This window comes from Empidonax traillii, unplaced genomic scaffold, assembly GCF_003031625.1.
Source record: "Empidonax traillii isolate 1590-97213 ecotype Southwest subspecies unplaced genomic scaffold, ASM303162v1 scaffold1300:size135431, whole genome shotgun sequence".
NCBI classification, from domain to species: domain Eukaryota; kingdom Metazoa; phylum Chordata; class Aves; order Passeriformes; family Tyrannidae; genus Empidonax; species Empidonax traillii.
Window position 1 is genome coordinate 25,059 of NW_020956493.1, and position 23,199 is coordinate 48,257.

The following is a 23,199-nucleotide window of genomic DNA, read 5'->3' on the forward strand; positions in this document are numbered from 1 at the left end:
CAGAGCAGAGCAGAGCAGAGGGGCAGAGTCACCTCCCTCACCTGCTGCCCACCCTGCTTTGGATGCAGCCCAGGATACACAACAAATATTGCCCCCCCCTCCCTTTGATTCCTCTCTCCTTCTCTGGCAGTGAGTGGACAAAAAGCCAGGCAGCTCAGCAGGTGCACACACAGCCCACAGCTTTTAGAAGAGCATTTTCTGAGATTTTTTTTTTTTTCTTTTTTTTTTGTTTCCTTATGGCCACATTTTCCATCCTTCATCTTCCTCCCCCACGCAGGAAACCTCCATGGCTCATAAAATGATCTTGCCATAAAAACAGATGCTTTTTTAATTGTCCATCTCACAGGCATAATTGGTTGAACGAAGAGACACATAAAATAGAGGGAGCTTCCCTTGGCTGATGAGAGAGGAAAAAAAACTCTCCCTCTACCAGCCCCAGAAATGTAGTAATTTAGGTGAATCCACTTAAAAGTCACTTTTCAGTGCTATAATTAGCATGGCCTGGTCCTGTAATGCAGTAACCTTTACCCTGTGGCCCTGCTTTCTCTTTTTATGGCTTGTTAGCAGTGTGGTCACTCAGGCAGAGCCAAGGAAAAGAGACACATATGGAGCTATGGGATGGAAAAGTACCCTTTGCTGGGTAAAATGCATCAGCTCACCTACTTAAAACTAACATTTCTTCTGTATTCCAATCAAATCTTTTCAGGAAAAGAAAGGTTATTCTGTTTTTTTGGTCATTTGTTCATTGTGGGAAAACTTTTCTCTTGTCAGTTGTAGATCTACCCAGGATGCAAAGACCCTGCTCTCACAGCTCTGTGTGAAATCACATCCAATAAAGATGATAAACAAACAGAATCCTGCTAGAAAAGGATAGGAGAAAAAAAAAATAAAAATGATAATAATAAAAAATGTGTGCCTTCTTTTTATTTAAACTTGGTTTGGTATTTGACTGAACCTTTCATGACAGACTCCTTCCCAACTTTGTCATTAGTTCACCGTAAAACCTTAAAAATTTAAAAGGCTTATTTTGTCCATCTGTAAAATGAAGAAATAAAACTAGGACCTGGATTTTTAGCACTTCCACCAAGGCTTTTAAAATGCCTGTTGCTATAGAGCTGTGAAATCTTTTTACATATGAGTCTGAAACATTATCAGCTCTCTGAGAGGTAATTACAAAAGAAAAAATAAAAAAAGAAATCACTATTTTTCCTCTGTCCTTTACAACCTTTAAACCTAGATTTGTAATTGAAGTGCAAACTGACCTTTACAACCTGTACAGCATCACTAAAACACATTATTCTACAGGGCTTGGGGGAATTTTCCATGCTCAGCAATTCAATAATCTTACTCCCTTTCATTTCTGTTCTTCAGACAATGTGACAAAGCTGGATTTTCCTTCTAACTCCAGTCACAAATCAAGCAGGAGAGACTTGAGGGGCTTTATCAACATTATAATCGAAATCTCCTGTCAACTTGCTGCTGTAACCTGCTTTTTGGCGAATAACTCAGCTGTTTTGCCCACCTTCTCCACCATCTCAGCAGTTAATACCAACACACATTAAATCCCATTTGCAATCTGCTCCCTCAGACAGTTAAATGGCCTGTACAGGGAAACAATCCATCAGCACCAGCTGAACCATCTGAGATGATTTTATCCTGATCCTCGCTGCGTAACAGCACAACTGCAATCGTGTGCAGCGCCATAAACACACCAAAATAAAATGTCAGGCACCAGGCTCTGCTGCTGGGTGATTACACTGAAAGGAGCTGAGTGCCCCGGGGAGGGGGAGGAAACGCTGCAACCCTGCACGTAAGGGAAGCTCTCCAAGTATTGATTTCACAAATCTCCTTCGGCTCTTGGGAGTCCATCCACAGACAATCATTTTAACACCAATCAGCCCTGATCTCTGCTGGTACAACCCCAGCTTCTCCTGGTCTAGCTGAGTTTGCACTGCCTTGGGAGCACAGGATCATTTGGGTTGCTTCAGCTGAGCAAGTCCAACTCTTAACCCAGCACTGACAAGCCACCCACTCAACCACGTTCCCAAATGCTGCATCTGCGTGTTTTTTAAATCCCTGCAGGGATGGGGACTCAACCACTGCCCTGGGCAGCCTGTCCCAGTGCTTGACCACCCACAATTTTTCCTAATATCCAGTCAAAACCTTCTCTGGCACAGCTTGAGGTTGTTTCCTCTTGTCCTATTGCTTGATGCTTGGGAGAAGAGACCTCAACCTGGCTACAACCTCCTTTCAGGGAGTTGTAGAGAGCAACAGGGTCCCCTCTGAGCCTTCTTTTCTCCAGGCTGAGCCCCCCCAGCTCCCTCAGCTGCTCCTGCTGCTCCAGACCCTTCCACAGCTCTGTTGTCTTTCTCTGGACATGCTCCAAACCCTCAATGTCTTTCTTGTAGAGAGGGGTCCAAAACTGAGCACAGGATTTCAGATGTGGAACCTCCATCTGTACCTGCAACTGCAGTGCAAGGCTCTTGTCCTGCTCTCACCTCCTTCCTTCTACCAGGGACAGGTTCACCTCAACGAGTGACCCTAATTTACCTCCCTCCCCCCTCATCCCACAGGCAGCAAAGTTTTCGTTGATCAAACTTAAAACGAGTTGTAACCCCTCCTTTCACTTTATATCTTTGCTTCGTCATCTCAATGAGTCTCCTCTGAAGACCTGCCTACAGCCAAGCTCAGAAGTGCCTCTAGAAGCAGCATTTTCACTCAAGGGTGGTACAAGCTTAGACAGCACAGAACAGCTACTTATTTTGTTATTTTTGGCCATAGCCAGGATTTTTCAGCTTGTGCCTCCTGGGAGTCAGCAGCAGAAACAAAAGCTGCTGCTCCTTCCTGTGCTGCTACTGTTTGTGTTTCTCTCCCAGCCCAGGTTTTGCCTCCATGAAGCAAGACTGGACTCCAGCCACAATCATCTCCTCTCAAGGTGACAGATTCCTCCATTTCTTACACTGAAATGGGGGATATTATCATTTTTAACACCACCTAAAAGGGTGCTAGACAAGACTTTGGCACACAGGGTTACTGTTTCCTGCAGCTTGGGAGAAAGAAAAGGAAAAAATACAAAATACAGCTGGAAAAAACCCCCACTGATTCGAGGCTGCACCTTTTGAATGTTTTAACAAGTTTGCTTTGTCTGCACCTTTCATAACATGATTGTTGCCATGGGACCAAAGTGGCAGAGCACTCGTGGTACTCACGACTCAAAACCACTCAAACTTCATGGAACTGTTTACTGTGGCAAAGCACAGGGAGTCATGTGTGACATCTTAACCTTCTGGACTTATTTCCTGTATCAATATTAATTAAATAACTTTAAAGGGAGGATGAAAATCCCTCCTCGGTTGGTTTAACCCCCTAAGGAGTGTATGGAGGAGCTTCATTATCTTAAATCTAGAAATAAAATTCCCGTTCTGTGACACTGCAGTCTAGGAAAGAGGCATGACATTACTTGTTCATTATTCTGCAAGACTGGATGCATGAAGATCACAGGATGAGAACAGGGAAAGTCTCCATGTACAAATTGCATCTGTGTTTTCTGAACAAAGAGGGAATATAAGCAGACAGCAATAGAAAATGTCCCGGTAAACGCATATAACCCCCTTGAGGTTTAAATTATTTCAAAATAAAACACATGTTTGTCAAACACTTGACCTTCAGCTTTGTTATTCAAGAGGAAGTTGGGGACTCACAGTTGATCATCATTTTCTGGAATAAATATGTTAATTCTCATGCTAAATTCTAAAAAGCTGTGATATCAGTAACAACTGATCAATGTTGTATTCAAGTTCTCCTCTGCTCTCCTCTCCTCTCTCCTTTCTCCTCTATTCTTTATTTTCTATTCTCTTTATTTTCAATTTTCACCTGGCATCATTCACTTCCATTCCTCCAAGCCATTTTCCCAAAGAGCATCCTCATCTTCCTTATCCACTTTCACACCAAACAAGGCAGGAAAAGGGGTTTAAACACAATCCCCTACGAGATTTCCTTCCGATCTCCCATTCCTGCTCTCCGGAAGTGTTTAAAGTGTTACTTTCCAAAAACTAACTCAACTAAAACTCCCAACGTCCACACAAACAGCCTGAAGATTTGCTTAACCCCTGCTGTGCCCCCTTCAGTAGATGGGTGTCTGCTCAGAGGGTTTATTCCTCCTGGAGAATGGTGTGAAAGGAATCATCTCTTAGAGCACTGCAGGGAAAAAGTGCAGAGTGACTTGTCCTGCAAGCAAGTGCTTGGTGGATCCTCCCACTCTTCCCTGAGATTGGACCCTACTTGTTTTCATTCTTCCCCCCCCACCCCTCAAGCCCAGCAAACCTTGCAGAGGACACTAATTGCTTCCACTGTCCTCCCCCTTCAAGAATTTTATTTTTCCTTCGGTCTAAAAATTTTACAAAACCAGTACACGAAAACCCAGAGGGAAGTCACTCCAATCAGGATCAAAAGTCATTAGGTAAACTTCCTGCCCCCGGATATTTCTCCTCAAATCTACAATTATTTGCCCTCTGCAGGCTGTGCTAACAGAATGGGAACTTGGCCTGCACTGTGTCTAATTCTGCAGGAAGAAAGAGGCAAAATATTTGAAGTTGGTTTGTTTCTCAAGGTGAGGGAGGATGAACTTTTCTCTGTTGACTTGAAATGCCAATTTTTAACCTAATCAAATACCATATTTCATTTCTAATGCAGGAAAATGGCAAAAGAAATTAACTCCAAACTAAAAAGCTACTATTTTGGTAACATTAAGAAGGGAAAATTGCATATTTTTCAATGATTCATCTCAGAAAGGCTTGTGAAAAATCAGAAAAACTTTCATGGTGGCCTAAGAGATGAAAAGAGAAGGAACATTTTATTCTACTTATTTATTCCTCCTTCTGTCACCCATAAAAACAAACAAAAAATAGAACAACATCAGTGTGAAATCAGCATTTCCTGGATAAACATCTAAGAATGAATTTATGAAAAGACCAAACATGGCAGCATTTTTACGCACAGGAATATCCAGTTACACTTCTGGGAGTGGAAAATTTTCATGCTACAAACAGAGTTTCTCTCTGGAGGATCAAGTTGGCTTCCAAAATGGGAGCTGGAGAAGCCAAAAAGGTAATGTGGATGTCTCAAACATTCAGGGCTGGATGGCTGTGGAGCTGAGCAAGGATTGTTGGTTAAAATTCACTGTGAGAAAGAGCAGGATGAGACTTTTTCTTTCTTTTCTTTCTTTCTTTCTTTCTTTCTTTCTTTCTTTCTTTCTTTCTTTCTTTCTTTCTTTCTTTCGTTCTTTCGTTCTTTCGTTCTTTCATTCTTTCATTCTTTCGTTCTTTCTTTTATTCTTTCGGTTTTTCTTTCTTCCCTCCTTCCTTCCTCCCTTCCTCCCTTCCTCCCTCCCTCTCTCCCTCTCTTTAATCCATCTCTTTCTCTTCCTTTTTATCCTTTACCCAAATCCCACTGCCTTGTGCCCACACCAGGATATGAGGGACTAACTTATACCAATTTCCATGCCAAGTGTGTGATTTCCAAGCTTTTGTGGATCCTCTGACTTCTGTTGTTCCTTTGGACCACGAGCATCTACAAAATCCTAGGTGTTCCCTCTCCCATGAACGTGGGAGGCCACAGGAACATCCAGGTTTCACCTGGGGCACCAAAGGGTGGCATGGAGTGAGGACAAGAGAAGCGAGCTGGTCTTCCCTTGTCCCCATCCTGCATCTCCTGGAGCATCCATCACTTGCCACAAGCAAGTAATCATTGCTCCATCACTACAGGGTTTAAAATTCACGGCCCATGTCCTAAGGCTACTTTGACGTGGGAAACCAGTGTTGCTTTGGCCACCTCAGACCTCTGGCAAGGACAATCCAGGAGGAAAACACCGGAAAGAAAAACTCCTCTGACAGATTGATTTGTAGTGACCATTAGAAGCTGTTCAGGCATGTGAGGGGATACTCCAAGGACCTCTCTAAGCAGGGAAGGCGGTCAAAAGCAGATGAATTTATCATCATTGGAGAGTTCTGCAGTTCATCCCCAGCTTTTGTCATTTATCACAGGGTTGTCACGTATCTGGAGCTCTGGGATTCTTAAGGGGGAGATCTGTCACATAAATACAGTTATTAACGCAGCGAGTGTATTATACAGTTAAATGCAAATGTTGCAATCTGGCAACCCATTTTTCCTGCCAAACCTAGAAGGTTTTTCTTGTCAGGAACTGATGGGAGCAGCGATAAATGGAGGATAGATAAAGTTAATCCGACTGCTTTGAGTTGAACAGGGAAGGTATTACTTTGAAGGGTTTAACATATTAGAGGAATCAAAACGATGTTTCAAAATATTTATGGAAATCATTTCCTTTTTTTTTTTTTTTTTGGTAAGCTTATACAAGCAGTACAACAAAACCATATAAAATATTATTAAATCCTACCCTTAATTAAACATGCTGACACTTAAAAGCTTCTGTCTGATTTGCTTGAACAAATCTTCTTTCAGTAAATTATGACTTTAAAATATCTTTCGGCTCTAAATGAATCTGCATTCCAGAGGAATTAAAACCTTTTTAACAGAAGCTTTAAAAAAAAGAAAAAAAAAATGTTTAAGCTACACCTCCAACATATCAAACATAATGGTAAAATAGGGAATGAAAAAGGAAACAATACACAAAAATGATAAAATGAACCAAGAAAAAAAGCCTTTATTGTTTCATGTCTATTCAGAAAAGCTGAGGGGCATGGATTCATCCACCTCTGCAGCAGGTTGGTGAGGCTCCAAGGCATAAGGACAACCATTCATCCTCCCTGGAGCACACAGAGGAACCGGGAATGAGCAAAGATCACTTTGGTCCAGCTAAGGCACAAATGATCCTACAGCTCTCCCCAAAAAGCCAAGGGTTACTGCATTTCCTGGTGTAACATGAGTTAGGTGGGAAGCAACGGAGTTGTCTTAATCACTCACCCTGACGGGAAACGACCTCATCAGATTCAGAGAAGCTGGGGCTGCCCCATCCTTAGAAGTGTCCAAGGCCAGGTTGGAGGGAGCTTGGAACAACCTGGGAGAGTGGAAGGTGTCCCTGCCCATGGCAGGATGGGGTTGGAACCACACAGTCTCTAAGGTCCCTCCCAACCCAAACCATTCCATGGTTCTGTGGCCTTCTCGGGATGAGCTGAATCCTGACAGACACCACGGGCTGGGATGACGGAGGCACCTCCTTTTGGTGTCTTATCCACGTGAAGGTGTGAACAACCTGCGCCACACAAACCTCACAGCTCAGTCCAGTCCATCTCCAAATTACTGACTATACCCCGAATGTCAGGATTTCAGAAGTGCTTCTGCAAACCCAGCAAAGCTCCTCAGACTGAGTCTGAGAGCACTGAAGAGCTCGTTGCCACAGTTTGATTGACTCCTGCTGCTCATAGTGGCTTCAAGCTCGTCCAGGGATGCTTCTCTTCCCAAAAGCATCCCAAACTGTCAATGCTTCACCATAAGAGATCCAGTGATTTTAGGATTATGTGGTGGCAAAATAAACTTCAGAGGTGTTTTCACTCATCACTCCAAAAAATTTTCAGGTGGCATGGCAAATTTCCTGGGGAAGGGTGAGGAAGATGGAATTCCCTTTAATTCCAGCAATCCATACGTGCATTTTAATAGACCTTGCATGCCCAGGGAAAGTTGGTGCCTTGTGAGGTTAATTTTTGTCCAAAACACAGGTAAGAGCAACAATACAAAAGCTGAACTTTCAGTCTCTTCCAGAACAGTTGAACTTGTCTCACCCTGAAGCAGCTCAGATCTCAAACTGAGCTTTCCTATGTGGAAAATACTCTGAAACTCCTTTGTGGCCATAGGAATTCTTTTTCATGCACCATCTTAGCCAGGACTGTGCATCAGTTCAATGAGAAAAGCAGCTTTATTTTCTCACACTGTACAGATGTAGAGCTGAGGCCTCTCTCAGGTGCAGGCAAAAAATCCCACGTATTTCAAAAATGTTCACTTTTTAAATGCCAATGGGAGAAGGGAGGTGAAAGCTAAAAGGCTTTCTTTCTCAAATCAGGAGAAATCAACACATTTTTTAGCAAATCTCATCAGTGCTAAAAGCCCCCAAAATATCCTTCTTATAACTCCTCCTTAAACAGGGAAATGCTTCTGCCAGTGGCTTGTAAAGCATCCAAAGGTGCCACAGAGTTAAGACTCTTGGGCTACATCCCAGACCCACCTGAAAATGGGTAATAAGCTATGATGGAGTCACTGCTCTGCTGCCCTTGACCTTGCAGCGAGACAAGGGCAAATACCCTTGTCTTAATACCATTAAGGAATCAAACCCCTCACTGAGGTGAGGGATGCTGGAAGCCTGGCTTGGAGAGCATGGATTGCTGCCATGGCCAGCCAGCCCCCATGGAAAGGACATCGAGGCCCCTTCATGCCACTTAAAGCTCGGTCTTGTGGCCTCCAGGTAGCCAACAAGTGCTACTTGCAGCCTGCATGGCCACTTCTCTTGAGATCACAATAAGACAGGGTCAGGTGGTGAAAAAAATGAAAGCTTTGTTTGGTTTTTTGGGGTTTTTTTTTGTTTTTTTTCCCTCCTTCTATCATACTTCTCAGAGAGCATTGTCCAGGTTACAGGGATGCTTTAATTTCCAGCCAGTTTGTGGAGGATGTTGAGAGATTAACCAGGCATATAAAGAGACTGGTTTTCACTGTCACTGCTCGACCTGGGCATTCAGTTTGATTTGCCTAAATTAAAAGCCAGTTCCCCTCAGTGCCTAATGATGGAGAATCCCCCCTCATCCCAGAAAACAAACCAGTTGATTTTTTAGACCAGGATCATCCACAGTTGGGTCTCGTGTACACCCTGCTCACCTCAGCAGCCAAGTCAGCCTCTCTGACTGGAGCTGGCATTCCACTGGGGATGAACTCTCCCAAATTGACTCGCCACAGACACAACCCTTATTCTGAATGACTCAGCTCTCAAAAGGAGAGAAACCATTTCAGAGAAGGGAATAGCCCAGTTTGACAGTCAGAAATCTGCCTTCATCTGATGCCTCCGTGAGCCCTGTGCTTAAGAGGCAGAAAGTCTGGGTGAATTTGAAAAGGAAATCAGGTAACTTTGGTTTTATTGTGTTTTAGCAGGACCCTGCAGCCAGGTAAGCAAGAATAGAAACCATAGCAGCTGAATGCCCTGTGTGGCAGGATCATCATTAATCCCTATTCCCAAATACTCTGCCTCCCCTCATCTGCAAAACAGCCTCATTTTAGGCAGAGTAAGAGTCACTTAATAAGAAAGTACAAAAGCGTGGCAATTTTACTCTTCAGATACCCACAAACATCATCGTTTCCCTAATAGCCAAGGCTATAAACCTACCAAATGTTCACTCCCTGCTCCCATCTCCCAAGTTAGAGGGTGTTCAAGGAGAAACATGCATCAACCTCTGAAGGAAAGGGGTCAAGTGGCAAAGGAGGAAGATTAAGCCATGATTTGCGGCTGGGGAAGCAGAAAACGCTGCCCCAAAGGTCTCACCTGAAGAGCTGACCCCCCTGAAAAGAGATATATCAGCACTGCCAGCTCTGTGATTCATGGGGTGCTGCTTTCTGCTGGTGCAGCTCTCAGGAGAAACAGAGATTCCTGTAGAGCACTCAAGGCTGTTTGCCTGGAAAAGGGGGCAAGGGAAGGACATCTCAGTTCTAGGAGAGGATTGAGGGGAAAAGAGCTGCTGGTCCTGCTCTGCAGAACACCCTGGAACTGTTTGTTCTGGAGATACAACAAACCAAATGGGAGGAACCAGGAGAGACCTGCTGGAGAATGGGGAGAAGGGATGAACCAGGAGACAGCTGGAGGAATTTCTGGGGCTGATAAGAGGGGTAGACAAGCATGGTTAAAATAAAAATAAGCTGCACTCAACTACCTGGACAATTAATGATAATTCTGAGATCAAAAATAATTAGTGCAATTAGTGCCTTATTAGTGCCTATTTATGTAACTGCTCAGGAAAGAAGGAAATTATCAAGCCATGGTTTTGGAGTGCTCTGAAGAGTCAAGGAATTGATTCTTAAATTAAAAAAAAAAGAGTAATTTAGGAGAGAAAACATAATAGCTGTGTGATACAAGGCTTTCCTGGGCTAAGGATCTCCAGTGATTAAGGTGGTTTGTGCTGCAAATAATTTTGTCCATGTAAACATCTTTCCTGATTACATCGATCTCCACAGACTGACTCTGTGCTCCTATATCCTCTCCAATCTCCTAAATTTACTTTCAAATCTTCTGACTATTATTACTATTACTATTTTTAATCCTCTGGTTTGCAAAACTAGACTAGATGTGAATCAGGGCAGATCTGATGCCCGGAGGAAACCAATGGAGAGAGAAGAAAGATTGAAAACCAGTCTGAGAGTTTATATTGCACAGAGAAGGTCAGTCAGGTCCATCAGGCAAACTGCAGCTGTATAGAGGCAATATAAAGAAATAAACCCCAAATTCCCCTTTCTTCACAGCCAAACCTCAGCAGGAACTTTTGTCACACACAGGAAATCAGAGCCACATCCTAAACACTTGATTTTTGCCTGCAAGCTGCATTAAGAGAGGCATCTTTAATAAACTGGGCTACGTTTGGAAGAGCCATTTTAATTCTCTAATTAGCACATGACAAGTGAAAGCCAACTGTGCGTGTTTGTGTGTACACAGCTCTGGGAGAGGGGGTTTAATGAACTGGAGCTACTGCAACTGCAGCTGAAGTTTCCTTTTGTCAGTGTTGGGATGCTGTGATGCAGCTTTCAACCCCACAACACATTTCTCCACCTGTGAAATATCCTCTTCTTTCTTCCTTCTTTTTTTCTTTCATGGAGTCACAGAATGATTTTGGCTGGAAGGGACCTTCAAGATCACCCAGTTCCAACCCCCTGCCATGGGCAGGGACACCTTCCACTAGACCAGGCTGCTCCAAGCCCCATCCAACCTGGCCTTGGACACTTCCAAGGATGGGGCAGCCACAGCTTCTCTGGGCAATCTGTGCCAGGGCCTCCCCACAATCCCAAGGAAGAATTTCTTCCCAATATCCAATCTAAACCTGCTGTCTTTCAGTTCAAAGTCATTCCTCTTTGTGCCATCATTACATGCCCTTGTCAAAAGTCCCTTTTTCTCTCTTTTCTCTTGGGTTCATGGACTTTGGCAAAGTGGAGGAGGGGTAAAAGAAAAGGAAAAGCTGTACAAACATGTGTTGTGGTTTAACTCCAGCCAGAAACTGAACCCCACAGAGCCACTCCCTCACTCCCCACTCACTGGTGGGGTGGGGAGAGGAGCAGGAAAGGCCTTGACTCTGTGTAATCACTGCTCTGCAACAACCAGAACATCCCTGGGTTATCCACACTGCTTTTATCCCCAATCCAAAACAGCCTCCTACTCACCACTATGAGGAGAATCAACTGCATCCCAGCCAAAACCACCACAGCATCCTACTCTGGCTTCACTTTAAAAACAAATCAAAAACCCCAAACAACAACAACAAAACCCACAACAACCAACAAAAAATAACAACACAGACAGACCCTCAGAAAGCTCTTTCACTGTGGGTAATCTTTTTCTTTATCTACCACCATTCTCTGCCACCTGAAACCAACACAAGCAAAGGTTTGTAGGATCAATACACATCCTACCACCATTAATCACAAACAGAAATAAAAAATAAAAAAGAAGTGAGCCTGAAAAAAAAATGCCCAGATATAATAAAAGGGCTGGAGAAAAGGTGAGGATAGATGAGGGAAAAAATGAAAAGGCTGGGACAAAAAAAGATCTGCAGCAATTTAAAATAGACTCACAGTCCATCCTGCAGCTCTTGAGTATCGTTTGAGGTCCCCAGAGATCGAAGACTTCTTTCCAGAGAGGTCACTGTCAACAGCAGAGAAAGAAAAGATAAAGCAGCAGGACACTTTTCCAGAGGGAAAAAAAAAATACTGGATTTTAGTTCAGTTGTTTGTCTGTTATTTTATGTTGTTTTTTTTGAAAAATACAGTGAAGTATTTGAACAAGTAACCCATGAGACAAAGGGGACAACATCCAACAGCAGCCATTAGCCCAGAATGGATAAACTCAGTTCCTTGGATGCACAAATGGTGAATCCATGGATCTGTGCCACAACATGATGGAATATGACCCCTTGTAACAGCAAAAAAACCTCCATCCCAAGGACCTTGCATGGATCTCTGACTCTTCCAGCCTTGGGATGGCACAGAGCTGTGCGTGGAGCATCTCCAGCTGGAAAAGTGCCCCCGGTGAAGAGGCAAGAAATTGCATAATAACTGTTTGTTGCTCTGAATAAAAATTAAGAAGCAGAACATTGATGTTCACTCTTCCTCATTCTCTTTCAAGGCCTTAACGCTCAAAATCTTTTCTATTTCTATTTTCTGTTTCTATTCTAAAATGGAGCCCTTCTCTGTGATCATCTCCTGTGCTGGAGCTGGAGGAATACTTGGGCTTTTCCATCAGGAGAGGAGGATACTCTACCCTAAGGGCACCAGGAAGGTGGAAATATGGTTTGCTTTGCTTTTAATGACCTCAGATTTAAGAAATATATATATGTGTGTGTGTGTTTGTGAATATATAAAAGTAACAGAAAACCAGGAGCATAGTTGTCTTTTTTACACTGTTGAATTTCACTGTCTCAAATTCACTTCCAAATTAAAAAAAACAGGTCACTACTTTTGGACTTAGCACAGCAAGTCGGAAAAGCATTTGAAGATTTTTCCGCAGTGGAACACGTTAAATAAATTACATTCTTGATATTTACATGTGGGATTTTTCTCAGGACGCTCCCAGTTGTAAAAACTCATCACCCGTTATCAGTCACGCTTCAATATTTAAGGAAAGAAAGAAGAGCAGATTAGAAACATGGCTCAATTATTTCTGCAGAAATTTAAGAAATCCTCTGTTTTAATGACTCTGCAGACTTGGGCTTGGCCTATAACTTTGAACAAGCCACTTAATTATATTTCCACTGACGGACAAAATCCTCTCCTCTCTTTTCGGCTCCACTGGCTTGACACCAAAAGTCACTAAATAGTACAAAAAGTAACTTATGTGCCTGGACAACACGAATATTCAAACAAACCTTGAACACAGCCATATATTTCTACCCCAAATGCTAGATCTCTCTAACAGATTTTAGTGCAGAGTTTGGAGATTCAGTAAGATAAAGCCTCAAGGAATTGTCTATAACTGAGCTAATAATTATTCTTCTTTGCAGGGAGCACAATGTTTTAAAGAATAAATTGGAATTTTTCACTAATAATCATTTGCTTCTGTAGAAGAACAGATCTGATCCTGCAGAGATCTCGTGGATATTATAATTCCTTCTCTTCCTCTCTCTGTAATCCTAAAAAAATCAATCTCCCATGCAATCTGTATGCCCTCCATTTCAAATACAAAATTTTGCCTCAACTAAAAATACTTCTGGGCCCATCCCTACCCTTGGGAAAAAGCAGAGTGTGGTCCTTGGAGAATGGTAAAGTCAAGGTAAACAAAGGACTTATGCGGACATTGAATTTGTAAGAACTTGTTAATGTCATGTGTATAACTCCAGAAGGAAAATCAGCAGCTGGAGCATCCACGAACCTCCCCAGCCTGGCCTGCAAAAATCAGGACAAAACAAAGTGAGTTTTGCTACTGCCTGCTTTGGAGAAGATTTTCTACTGTAAAACACCATTCAAAAATTCACACACACATCATTTTACACTGAGGCAAATCCATGAGCTATCAGATTTGTTGAGGATTTCGGAAAACTTAAACATAAAAGGAAAAGAATCTGATCCATGAATGCAAGAGAAAAGGAGAGCACTTGTCAGTCAGGTGAGAGAGTGACTCAGGTTTAAGTCCCTATCCAATATTTTTACCCAATATTCCAATTTGAACATAGCATTTACACACTTACATAAAGGTCAGTCATCCCAAAATGACAAGATGGGCAGTCAAAGGTCACCATTTGGTGCAGCTCTTACCTGGAACATAGTGGGACTAAGACTCCTGAATCTCAGGAAAACCACCCATGGCCTGGGCTGCATCAAAACAGGAGTGGCCAGTGGATCAAGGGAGGTGATTCCCCCCCTCCACTCTCATGCCATGAGACCCCCTCCTGGAACACTGTGATCACCTCTGGCACCTGTTGGAGCAAGTCCAGAGGTGGCAACAAAGATGCTCAGAGAGCTGGAGCTCTTGTCCTATGGACACAGGCTGAGGGAGCTCGGATTGCTCAGCCTGGAGAAGAGAAAGCTCCAGGGAGACCTTGGAGCCCCTTCCAGTGTCTAAAGGGGCTCCAAGAGAGATGGAGAGAGTCTTTTTAGCAGGGTCTGCAGTGACAGAACAGGGGATAATGGCTTAAAGGGACTTAAAGGAAGGTTTAGATTATGTTTCAGGAAGAAATTCCTGACTGTGAGGGTGGTGAGGCGTTGGAACAAGTTGCCCAGAAAAGCTGTGGCTGCCCCATCCCTGGAAGTGTCCAAGGCCAGGCTGGACAGGGTTTTGAGCATCCTGGTCTAGTGGAAGGTGTCCTTGACCATGGTAGGGAGTTTGAAAGAGATGATCTTTAAGGTCCTTTCCCACCCAAGCCATTCTATGATTCTGTGATTAAGTCTGAGCTCTTCTGGGCTAAATCCAACCTGCTTTGACCAAGAATCACTTTATCAAAATCTCTGCAGTTCCTGTGCTGGGTGTGGAAAATCCCTCTCAGTTTACCAGTCCTGACCATGTGAGCAGAAGCTCTACCAGAGAAGCAAAACATCAAGCTGTGCTGGGGAGATGCTGTGAAGCCACTGTTAAAACAAGGATCTTCTTTTAAAAGCCTTGTACTCCTCCTTTTTAACAGGCACACGCTGGTCCTGCAGGACGAGGCACATCCACAAGGGAGCACTGCTGTTGGAGCTGCACTGATTTACAGAGTCTGAGAGTCTCAATCCTTAAATCAATGTGGGATAAGAAACCAGTGTGAGATGGCAAAGGGGACTCCATCACACCTGAGCTCAGCCCTTAAGATCGAGGTAATGGGACTGTGCATGGCACCAACCTGTTATGTGCAGTCATTAATGAGCAAGTAGCAGGAATTAGAGAGGGAAGAGACTCATTAGAGCACTCAGGTTCTCCATCTAGCCAGAACAGGTCTGATTCCTTCACTATTTCCACCACTGATCAGAGAGGGTGCACCAAATCAACCCATTTAGGGGTGTTATTTATTTTACTTATTTACCAGACAATTAGTGAGAGGCAGCTAAAAGCTGTACACTGAACAAAATGCAAAACCTTGATAAAAATGCACAGAAAAAAAAAAAAAAGATAAATAAGACAATTTCAGCCAGCATTTTGGCTTATTTCTGCGTCCTAATGGGGAAAAAAAATCAACTAAATTAAATAACCCATGAAAATTGCAAAAGTCAGAGCACTATCAAACAACCTGGTCTAGTGGAAGGTGGTCCTGCCCACAGCAGGGGGGGTTGGAATTAGGTGATCTTGAAGATCCCTTCCAACCCAAATCATTGTGTGACCCTATGAACCTTCCCTATGGTCAACAGGGACAGCCCCAAAAGATTTAGAGAAATAAGGCAGATGCAAAGAATAGGAAAAATCTCCCTCTCTACCCCTTCACACTTCTGTGGCATTAAAAAAAAGTCTATAAAGCTCATGACCTGGCAGGAGAGTGCTCCAGTAGCACATAAACAGAACCAGCTGTCCTGACTAATATTTTTATTCAACACATGAGGAAGATTTCCATTTTCACAGCAGGAAAAGGGAACAGGAATCACTAATGAGTGAGATCAGCCCCGATCAGTTCGGGGCTGTAAAAATCCCCCTTGGTCAGGCAGCAAGTCCTGAAGTGCCCAAGAAAGGGTTTAAATCACCCCAAAGGCTCAGAACTCTGTAAAAAAAAAAAAAAAAGAATAAGGGGTGTAAAGAGGGACAAAGCACACGGTGTTTATTACCTGTGCAGTGTTACCCCATAAAATTCAATGGTGCTTTAAAATCCAGGTACAAAGTTGACTTCTTGTTTCATTAAAAACAGTCATCCCCCAAAGGCAGAAAAAATACTGCTGAGATTGCCCACAACCTGGAATTTTTCGGAATCATAGCAACAGCAGCATAACATGGGCGACTTGGGACATCTTGGAACAGCCTGATCCAGGGAAGGGGTGGAGTCCCAATCCCTGGAAGGGTTTGGAAATGGGTTGACACGGTTTAGTGGGTTTGGTGGCACTCAGTCAAAGGTTGGACTCGGTGATCTTGGAGGTCTTTTTCAACCTTGATGATTCTATGATCCCATGATCTTTAGCGTCCCAGGAGGGAGAAGAACCTTTCAGGTGCGTGGTTTGGTCTCCAAACACAACGGGGGAACCTGAAAAACCCCAGAGGGGTTAGGGCAAGGCAGGAAAAGAAGGAAAAGAGGAGCTGTGATGTGATTTATGCAGCTTGGAGGATGTTCTACACACCATGCCCAGCACAGAAGGAGTAAAACCCCTCATCTGGTAAAGGGCAGAAAGCATCACGGGCATTCTTCCCCATTTTCTAACCCTAAAAGTTTCTTTCCCTAAAGTGGCTTAGCTCTGCCAAATTTTAGCATCCCTCTCCTATAAAGCTCTATCTACTTTTTGGGGAAAGAATATAAAAAACACACACATAAGCTGAATGAAACTGACTTCATCAGACAAAAAATAATGCAGGTGGTGAAGAGAGCAACAACAGTGGAGTATCTTATGGGCATTTCTTCAACCTGAAAGCACTTTAAAAGGCATTATAAATTCATAGATTCATAGATTTTAAAGGCCAGAGAGACCAATTCTGATTATCCAATTTGATTTCCTCCCATAAAACTTTGTCCTATCACTCCTACATCAAGACTCCAGACTGCAGCTGGACTAAAGTATATCTTATAAAAAGGCATTCGGATCCTGATTTAAAGGTTCCAAGCAAAGCCAAATCCATCAGGTCCCCTCCATAAGCATCTCTAATGGCCAGTTATCATCACACAGAAAGACTGAATTTGTCCAGCTTTAACTCCTATCTCCTGATCTCTTTCTGTGTGAGAACCTTAGATTAATGAGTCCTTTGCTATTTATTTGATGTCTTTCTTCCTACAGAGGTACTTACACACCGTGGTTGAGTCCTGTTAGATGTCTCACACAGAAATTTGGATGGCATGGATTTTTAAGTCTGGTTTCCAGACTTCAAACAGTTGCATCTCCATTTTTGCAAAGTAGTTTTGAGCATTTTAAGTACAGGCACTGTCATTACCTGCTTCACAGAGCGCTCAACTCAGGAAACTCTCAGCAGAAAACACATCATCACCATCTCAAGAGGAGAAACAGAGACCAAGAGAGGTTGTTCAAACCCTAATTGAATGGACTAATGCAATTCTAACAGAGAACGAAAAGAGAAATTGGGTTGTGGCCTTTCAAAAAAAGGGATGTGCCACTCATCCTGAGGTTTCCTCAGGATAAACTCCACGGCAACAGGAGTCTTGATTACAGAAGAGACATACCAAGTCAGGCCTAACCTGGTTGGTTTGGATAATAGCTGGTGTCTGTGACAGCACACACAGGCTCACCAGCAGGTTCCAAAGCTGCAGACTGAGCCCTCAGTTTGGAGCAGAATTTTCTGCCATTCACCACTACGGTTGCCAAATTAAAACAATCAGTGCTGGAGCAACCAAAAGTGATGCTACTGCAGGTATTTCTGGGTGTTCTGGTGTGATTGTTCACCCACTTGCAAGCCAAGTACCCGTGGTGGCAGCTGGGAGGTTCAAGCTCCCACAGGGGCCATAATCCCCAGTTTACATGGGATATGTGTCACCAACAGAAGGGGCACAAAACCCTTGTAGTCATGGAAAAATTGGTGCTGGAGTTTTCCTGGCAGTTAGAGCATACACAACTCTTCTCTAGAAGAGATGATTGTGTTTTAGAAGTTTTGCTTCCCCCATCCTTCTTCTCTCAGGGATCTCTTGCTGCAAGGATTGGGGCTCTGCCCCTGGGACACATTGGGGGATGATTATACAAACAAGGAGGCACTAAAATCCTCTCCCTGCACCAAGGCCAGGCCTTTCTGCCACCCACTCCCTATAGACACAGGGCAGAACACCCACAGAAGGTGTCCTGGTGATTCCAAAGCAATTTCAGGGCCTATTGTCAAATCAGCACCAATTATTTTTGATTCCTGTCTGACATTAGTGTATTTTGAGAACTAGGCTACTGTGACATCAACTTCCATTCAGCAGTGTTAGTTTACATCTGTCTGCAAGATAAATTCCTCCAGCCTAATCTGACAAAACTGATGAGCCAGAGCTTGTCTCCAAAGGAGGGAAGCACTCTGCATCTCTGGGGTCTGGGGATCCAGGAGCAGGAGTAGCATCCCTGCTCGGTCTACAGAGTGAAGAATAACAGAAGAGCCTTGGTGTTTTTATAAGGGAGATGGATGTTCTGCAAGCTCACAAGACAGGCTCTGAACACAGCAGTGCTGCAGCATATTAGAAAATAAGTCTGGCTTGTTCCACCTTTCTGCACTCTAACTCCCCATTGTAACAGATGACACAATTAAAAATAGAAAAGGATGTGGTATCAGCAAGGATTGGGATATATCTGTGCCTGTTTAATGGAACATATGGTGGAATATTTTTACATCTTATAAAGGACTGTGTATTGGACATGTGCTGCTGCTGCTCGGGAGACGCAGCAGCAGAAAAACTGCATTAATATTTGCTCTGTGACAAGAGTTGCTGCCACACACCCTGTACAGGCACAGGAGTCATCAGCAGGACAGCACACAACTGACTGGTAAACCTTTCATTATACGCACCATTGGAGTTAATTCGGAACACGTTGGCTGAAGTCTCCTGAAAAAGCTCCTGCAGTTCGCTGGGATCAATCTGGGTGGCTGTGGAGACAAAACCAGAAGAGATGTTTTAACACTGGAGGCCACTGATTGCTTTGAAATGGGGATGGGCCTTTGAAGGAGAGGTGGGGAGGGGTGCAGGTTCCTCCCTGCTGCAGAAATTTGGCCCAGGGAGGGTGGTTTGCTGTAGTTTTACACAGTATCTGACTGTGCAGCTTGCACTGGACTGGCAAACCAGCCCCTCAGGACAGTGATGATGCTGCTGCAACACGGTGGATAAGGAAGATTGAGACAGCATTTGTAGGAATTATTAGCAACTGGAAGCTCGGTTTTTAAGTGGGAATATCAGAACCCCAACTGAATGAGAAACCACAATCACAACATCACTTAACCATCACTTCCCAGAGCAGGAGGGCACGTGAGCAGCTCCTGCCTTCATAAAGAGGGAGGAAGCAGCAAGCAGAGTGCAACTGCTACAGAGGCTGAAAACTTTTGGGACTTCTAACCCCCAAGAGATGCTCCTCTTCTTCCTATTCCCTCCTGATAGCCCAACTGCAAGGGGCAGTGAGTCAGTGCCAGGAATTGCTATTGCTGCTGTGTTTTTTGTTTTGTTTTTAATCTTAATTTCTTCATTTCCCAACTTTAAACCCCCTGAAACCATCCCAAGCTTCTCCACTGCTGTATCATCTCCTGTGATGTGAGTTTGGCTGGCCTGGGCTGTACTATAGAATCACAGACTCAGAGAATGGTTTGAGTTGGAAGGGACCATTTAGTTCCAATCCTCCAACCCCCCTGCCATGGGCAGGGACACCTTCCACTAGACCAGGTTACTCTGAGCCCCATCCAGCCTTGAACACCTCCAGGGAGGGGCATCTACAGCTTCTCTGGGCAACCTGTGCCAGGGCCTCACCATCCTTATAGTAAAGAATTCCTTCCTAATATCTAATCTACACTCCTTCACCTTAAGGCCATTAATTATGGCCATATTACAGAGAAAGGATACATCACTTAAAGAAGGTTTAAACTGGTAGTTTTACAGATGGTTTAGCCCTACTCTGTTGCCCAGCTGTGTCAGCTCTTACAGGCTTCCCAGAAGCTGCTCTACCTAAAACTTTGGTCATATCCAAAAGCACCCCAGGGCTTGTACACCCGACAGTGCATTCACACAGCCCCTGCTATCAGCAAGATGCTCCTCTGAGACAAAGCATGACAGAGAATCAAAGAGGAGCTATGATTCACATCTTCAGCTTTTATAACACACTCTGCATCCCTCAACCAGACTTCCCTAAGCTGTTAAAAAAACCCACACGCCCAACCTGTGCTTGGAAGAGCAGAAAGTCAGTGACGGAGCAAGGCAAAAACCCGGGAAAATGGAATAAAATGAGAACCCCACTTGATGCACTGCTCAGGTTAGTCCTGAGGATGCGCCTCCTGGCACTTGAGGATAAGCTCCACGTCCAAAGGCCAGATTTTCCACTGCTTCTCACACTCACGTGAGAGGGCTCAGCCCTGGAACAGCTGTAAAAGTCATGGATCAGCCTCTCAGGTTGACACAAATCCAGGGTATTAAAGGGTGTTTAATCCAAATGCACAGGGGCTCATTGCTAGAGATTTTCCACCTCTGAACTCTTCTCTTCCTGCAGTTCGTCCTAAATCAACTGTCCCAGACACTCCTTCCCCTTGCTTTATAGAGTCTGTACAACACCAGAAACGAGCTGGAGCTCCCTCATCCCTGGGGAATTTCCCTTGTTACCAAAAAGATCCACCTCTCATTAAATCACTGGCAAAAGAGCAGCACAGGATAAGATTTTTACCTCTTTACATCCACTGATGGCCCCCATTTCAGGAGGTTTTCCTTGGATTTCCAGGGTGCTGACACGCTCCAGGTTAATAACGGGACGATAAGCAGACACGGTTTCAGCTTGGCTGAACACCCAATTGAATGTGCTGAGAGGGATGGGCCACACATTTTGTGACAGAGATTTTTTTGGATGGGTGGTGGGTGTTTTTGGTTGGTTGGTTGGTTGGGTTTTTTTGAGGGGAGGTTTTTTTGGTGTTTTTTTGTTTGTTTGTTTGTTTGGTTGGTTGGTTTTTTTTTTCGTTTGTTTGGTTTTGGTTTTTCGGGGGTTTTGTTTGGTTTTTGTTTGTTAGGGGTTTTTTTGTTTGTTTGTGGGGTTTTTTTGGTTTTGTTTTGTTTTGTTTTTTTACCTCTTTATTTGCATTCTTTCCTTAGAAACACTGAATTTGCCTTAACAGATTTTTATCCCGACCCAATGATCCTGGGTCCATGTGCACTCAGGTGTTGAACACAGCCCCAGATGAACCATGAGAAACCAAACTAACAGTTGGAGACTCCTTCAAATCATCAATTATTGCATTAAACCTCCCAAACTAATGCACACTGCAGACTTCAGTGTGTTTCCACAGGGGAACGCTCCTGCAGGTTCACATAATCCATCGGTGTGGAGACATTTAAAAAGCCCAAACTACCCCAGAAGTAAAGATGAAATATCCCACGTGCTGCAAAGGGCTGCAGAAGCACCAATTTCGCTCCAAGGACTGCCAGTTTGATTCCAAGGAAGGTACACCTGCATTTTGGGGTCCCTGTGACACTGTGAGAAAGAAACACTGAGTGACACTTCAAGTCCAGAGTCGATCCATGAAGTTCAAAACTACCCAGAAATTCAGGTGCTAATTTGGGAGGGTGAGATTTATTTATTTAAATTTATCGGTGGGAGACAATTTTTTCTCACCCTGTACCCCATTTCCCTAATGGAAAAGAGGGAAAACTCAACAGGGCAATGTGTGAGGATCATACTGTGAAGACATGGAAATAATTTATGAAGACTTTGTATATTCATTTTAATCAAATGCAAGAGGACTGTGAGAAGATGAACTCCCCCTCGAAGGCCTGAAATCTCAATCCATAAATATCTTCCAGAGAGCACTGTATCACCTTCACAACTCAAAAAAAAACCCCCTCAAATTAAATTAAATTAAAAAAAAAAAAAAAAAAAAAAGATATCAAGGCAGACAAAACCTTTGGCCAGAATTTCCAAACAATTACTTCGAAAACGCAATTCTTGGAGAATGGCTGAAAAAACCACCACTGAATGTGGCTTCCAGTTCCCTGCCCCTGGATTTTATTTGATGTCACAGCCAGTTCTGGTTTTATTTTGTTTTTTATCTTATGAAAGGAAAGAAAGAAGTAACCAGGAAGTTGTTTTAACTACTCCAGTTTTGAGCTTCAACACATCAAGCAGCTCAAGCAGACAAGCAAAACAATTTCAAAACAGCAGCAGAAAGCAAAGCAAAAGTGCATCTGTGCTGCCAAGCTAAGGAAGACAACCCAAGGCTGAGAAGGAAAGTGAATGTGAAGTACACTTGTGCCTAACAAAAAACTAAACATCTTTGATTGCATCAAGTAAATGCTAAAATACTATGATCCCCCAAGAGGGAGTATGAGGTTTCTGATGTGAACTAAATACTGATATGCATTAAATACATGTCCTGACACTATTAAGAGTTCAAGGTCACATCTGGGAAAAAAATGACCTTTATTTATACTGTGGGTCCTGAAGGCTGGGAAGGTTTTGCAGTGGAAACGTTACAGAATCCCCATTCAGATCTTTTCTCCTTCACTTCCTTAACTGGAAAGCTCCAAAAACATTTTTACACTTTCCATTTATTTTCCTCATTTGTTTTCCAGGAAAACCCCTTTGGCAGGAGACAGAACAACCCAACTGGCCCTGCTGTCAGCTCAGCCTTGTCCCCACCCAACAAATAGTGATGAACCTGTTGTATTTATTGCAACTCATAGAAATCACAGAATGGTTTGAGTTGGAAGGGACCTTAGAGAGGTTGTTCCCAGCCTCCCACCACAGGCAGGGACATCTTCCACTAGACCAGGTCACTCAACTCCCCATCCAACCAATTCCTAAAGCAGCAGCACCCAACAGTGGCATTTATCTACCCATTTAAATCTCATTTCTACCCATGTAACTCTTATTTCTTTAGCCTGAAAAGCTGCACAGACATCCAGGTAGGTGCAAGAGATGGAAAGATGAGCTTTTCAACCCCATCCCCTGCCAAAGCAAAGTGTGTCAACACACGCCCTAGGCAACTGCAAGGGGAGGCCTCAGCTGGGAAAGGGGTTGTAAGGAGATGATTCAACTTGAGTGTGGTGGCCTGACCATGGCTGGACAGCAGGTGCCCACCAAAGCTGCTCTGCCACTCCCCTCCTCAGCCAGACAAGAGGAGAAAATATGACAAAAGGTTTGTGGGTCAAGATGAGAACAAGGAAAGTAACTCAACAGTTACTGTCACAGGCAAAACAGACTTGATGTGGGGAAATAAACTGAATTTAT

At 43.6% G+C, this 23,199-nt stretch overlaps 1 protein-coding gene across 1 annotated transcript in view; it reads right to left on the reverse strand.

The window, feature by feature from the left end:
• Positions 1 to 9,002: 9,002 nt before the first annotated feature.
• The window catches only part of LOC114069585 (t-SNARE domain-containing protein 1-like), a 71,859-nt gene continuing 57,662 nt past the window's right edge, over positions 9,003 to 23,199 (reverse strand). The window contains exons 3-5 of the mRNA XM_027906478.1: positions 18,797 to 18,874; positions 11,788 to 11,857; positions 9,003 to 9,626 (exon numbers count right to left, since the gene is read on the reverse strand). Coding sequence (XP_027762279.1) covers positions 9,551 to 9,626; positions 11,788 to 11,857; positions 18,797 to 18,874 — 224 coding nt within the window. The 3' untranslated portion in view covers positions 9,003 to 9,550. The remainder of the gene's footprint in view (positions 9,627 to 11,787; positions 11,858 to 18,796; positions 18,875 to 23,199) is intronic.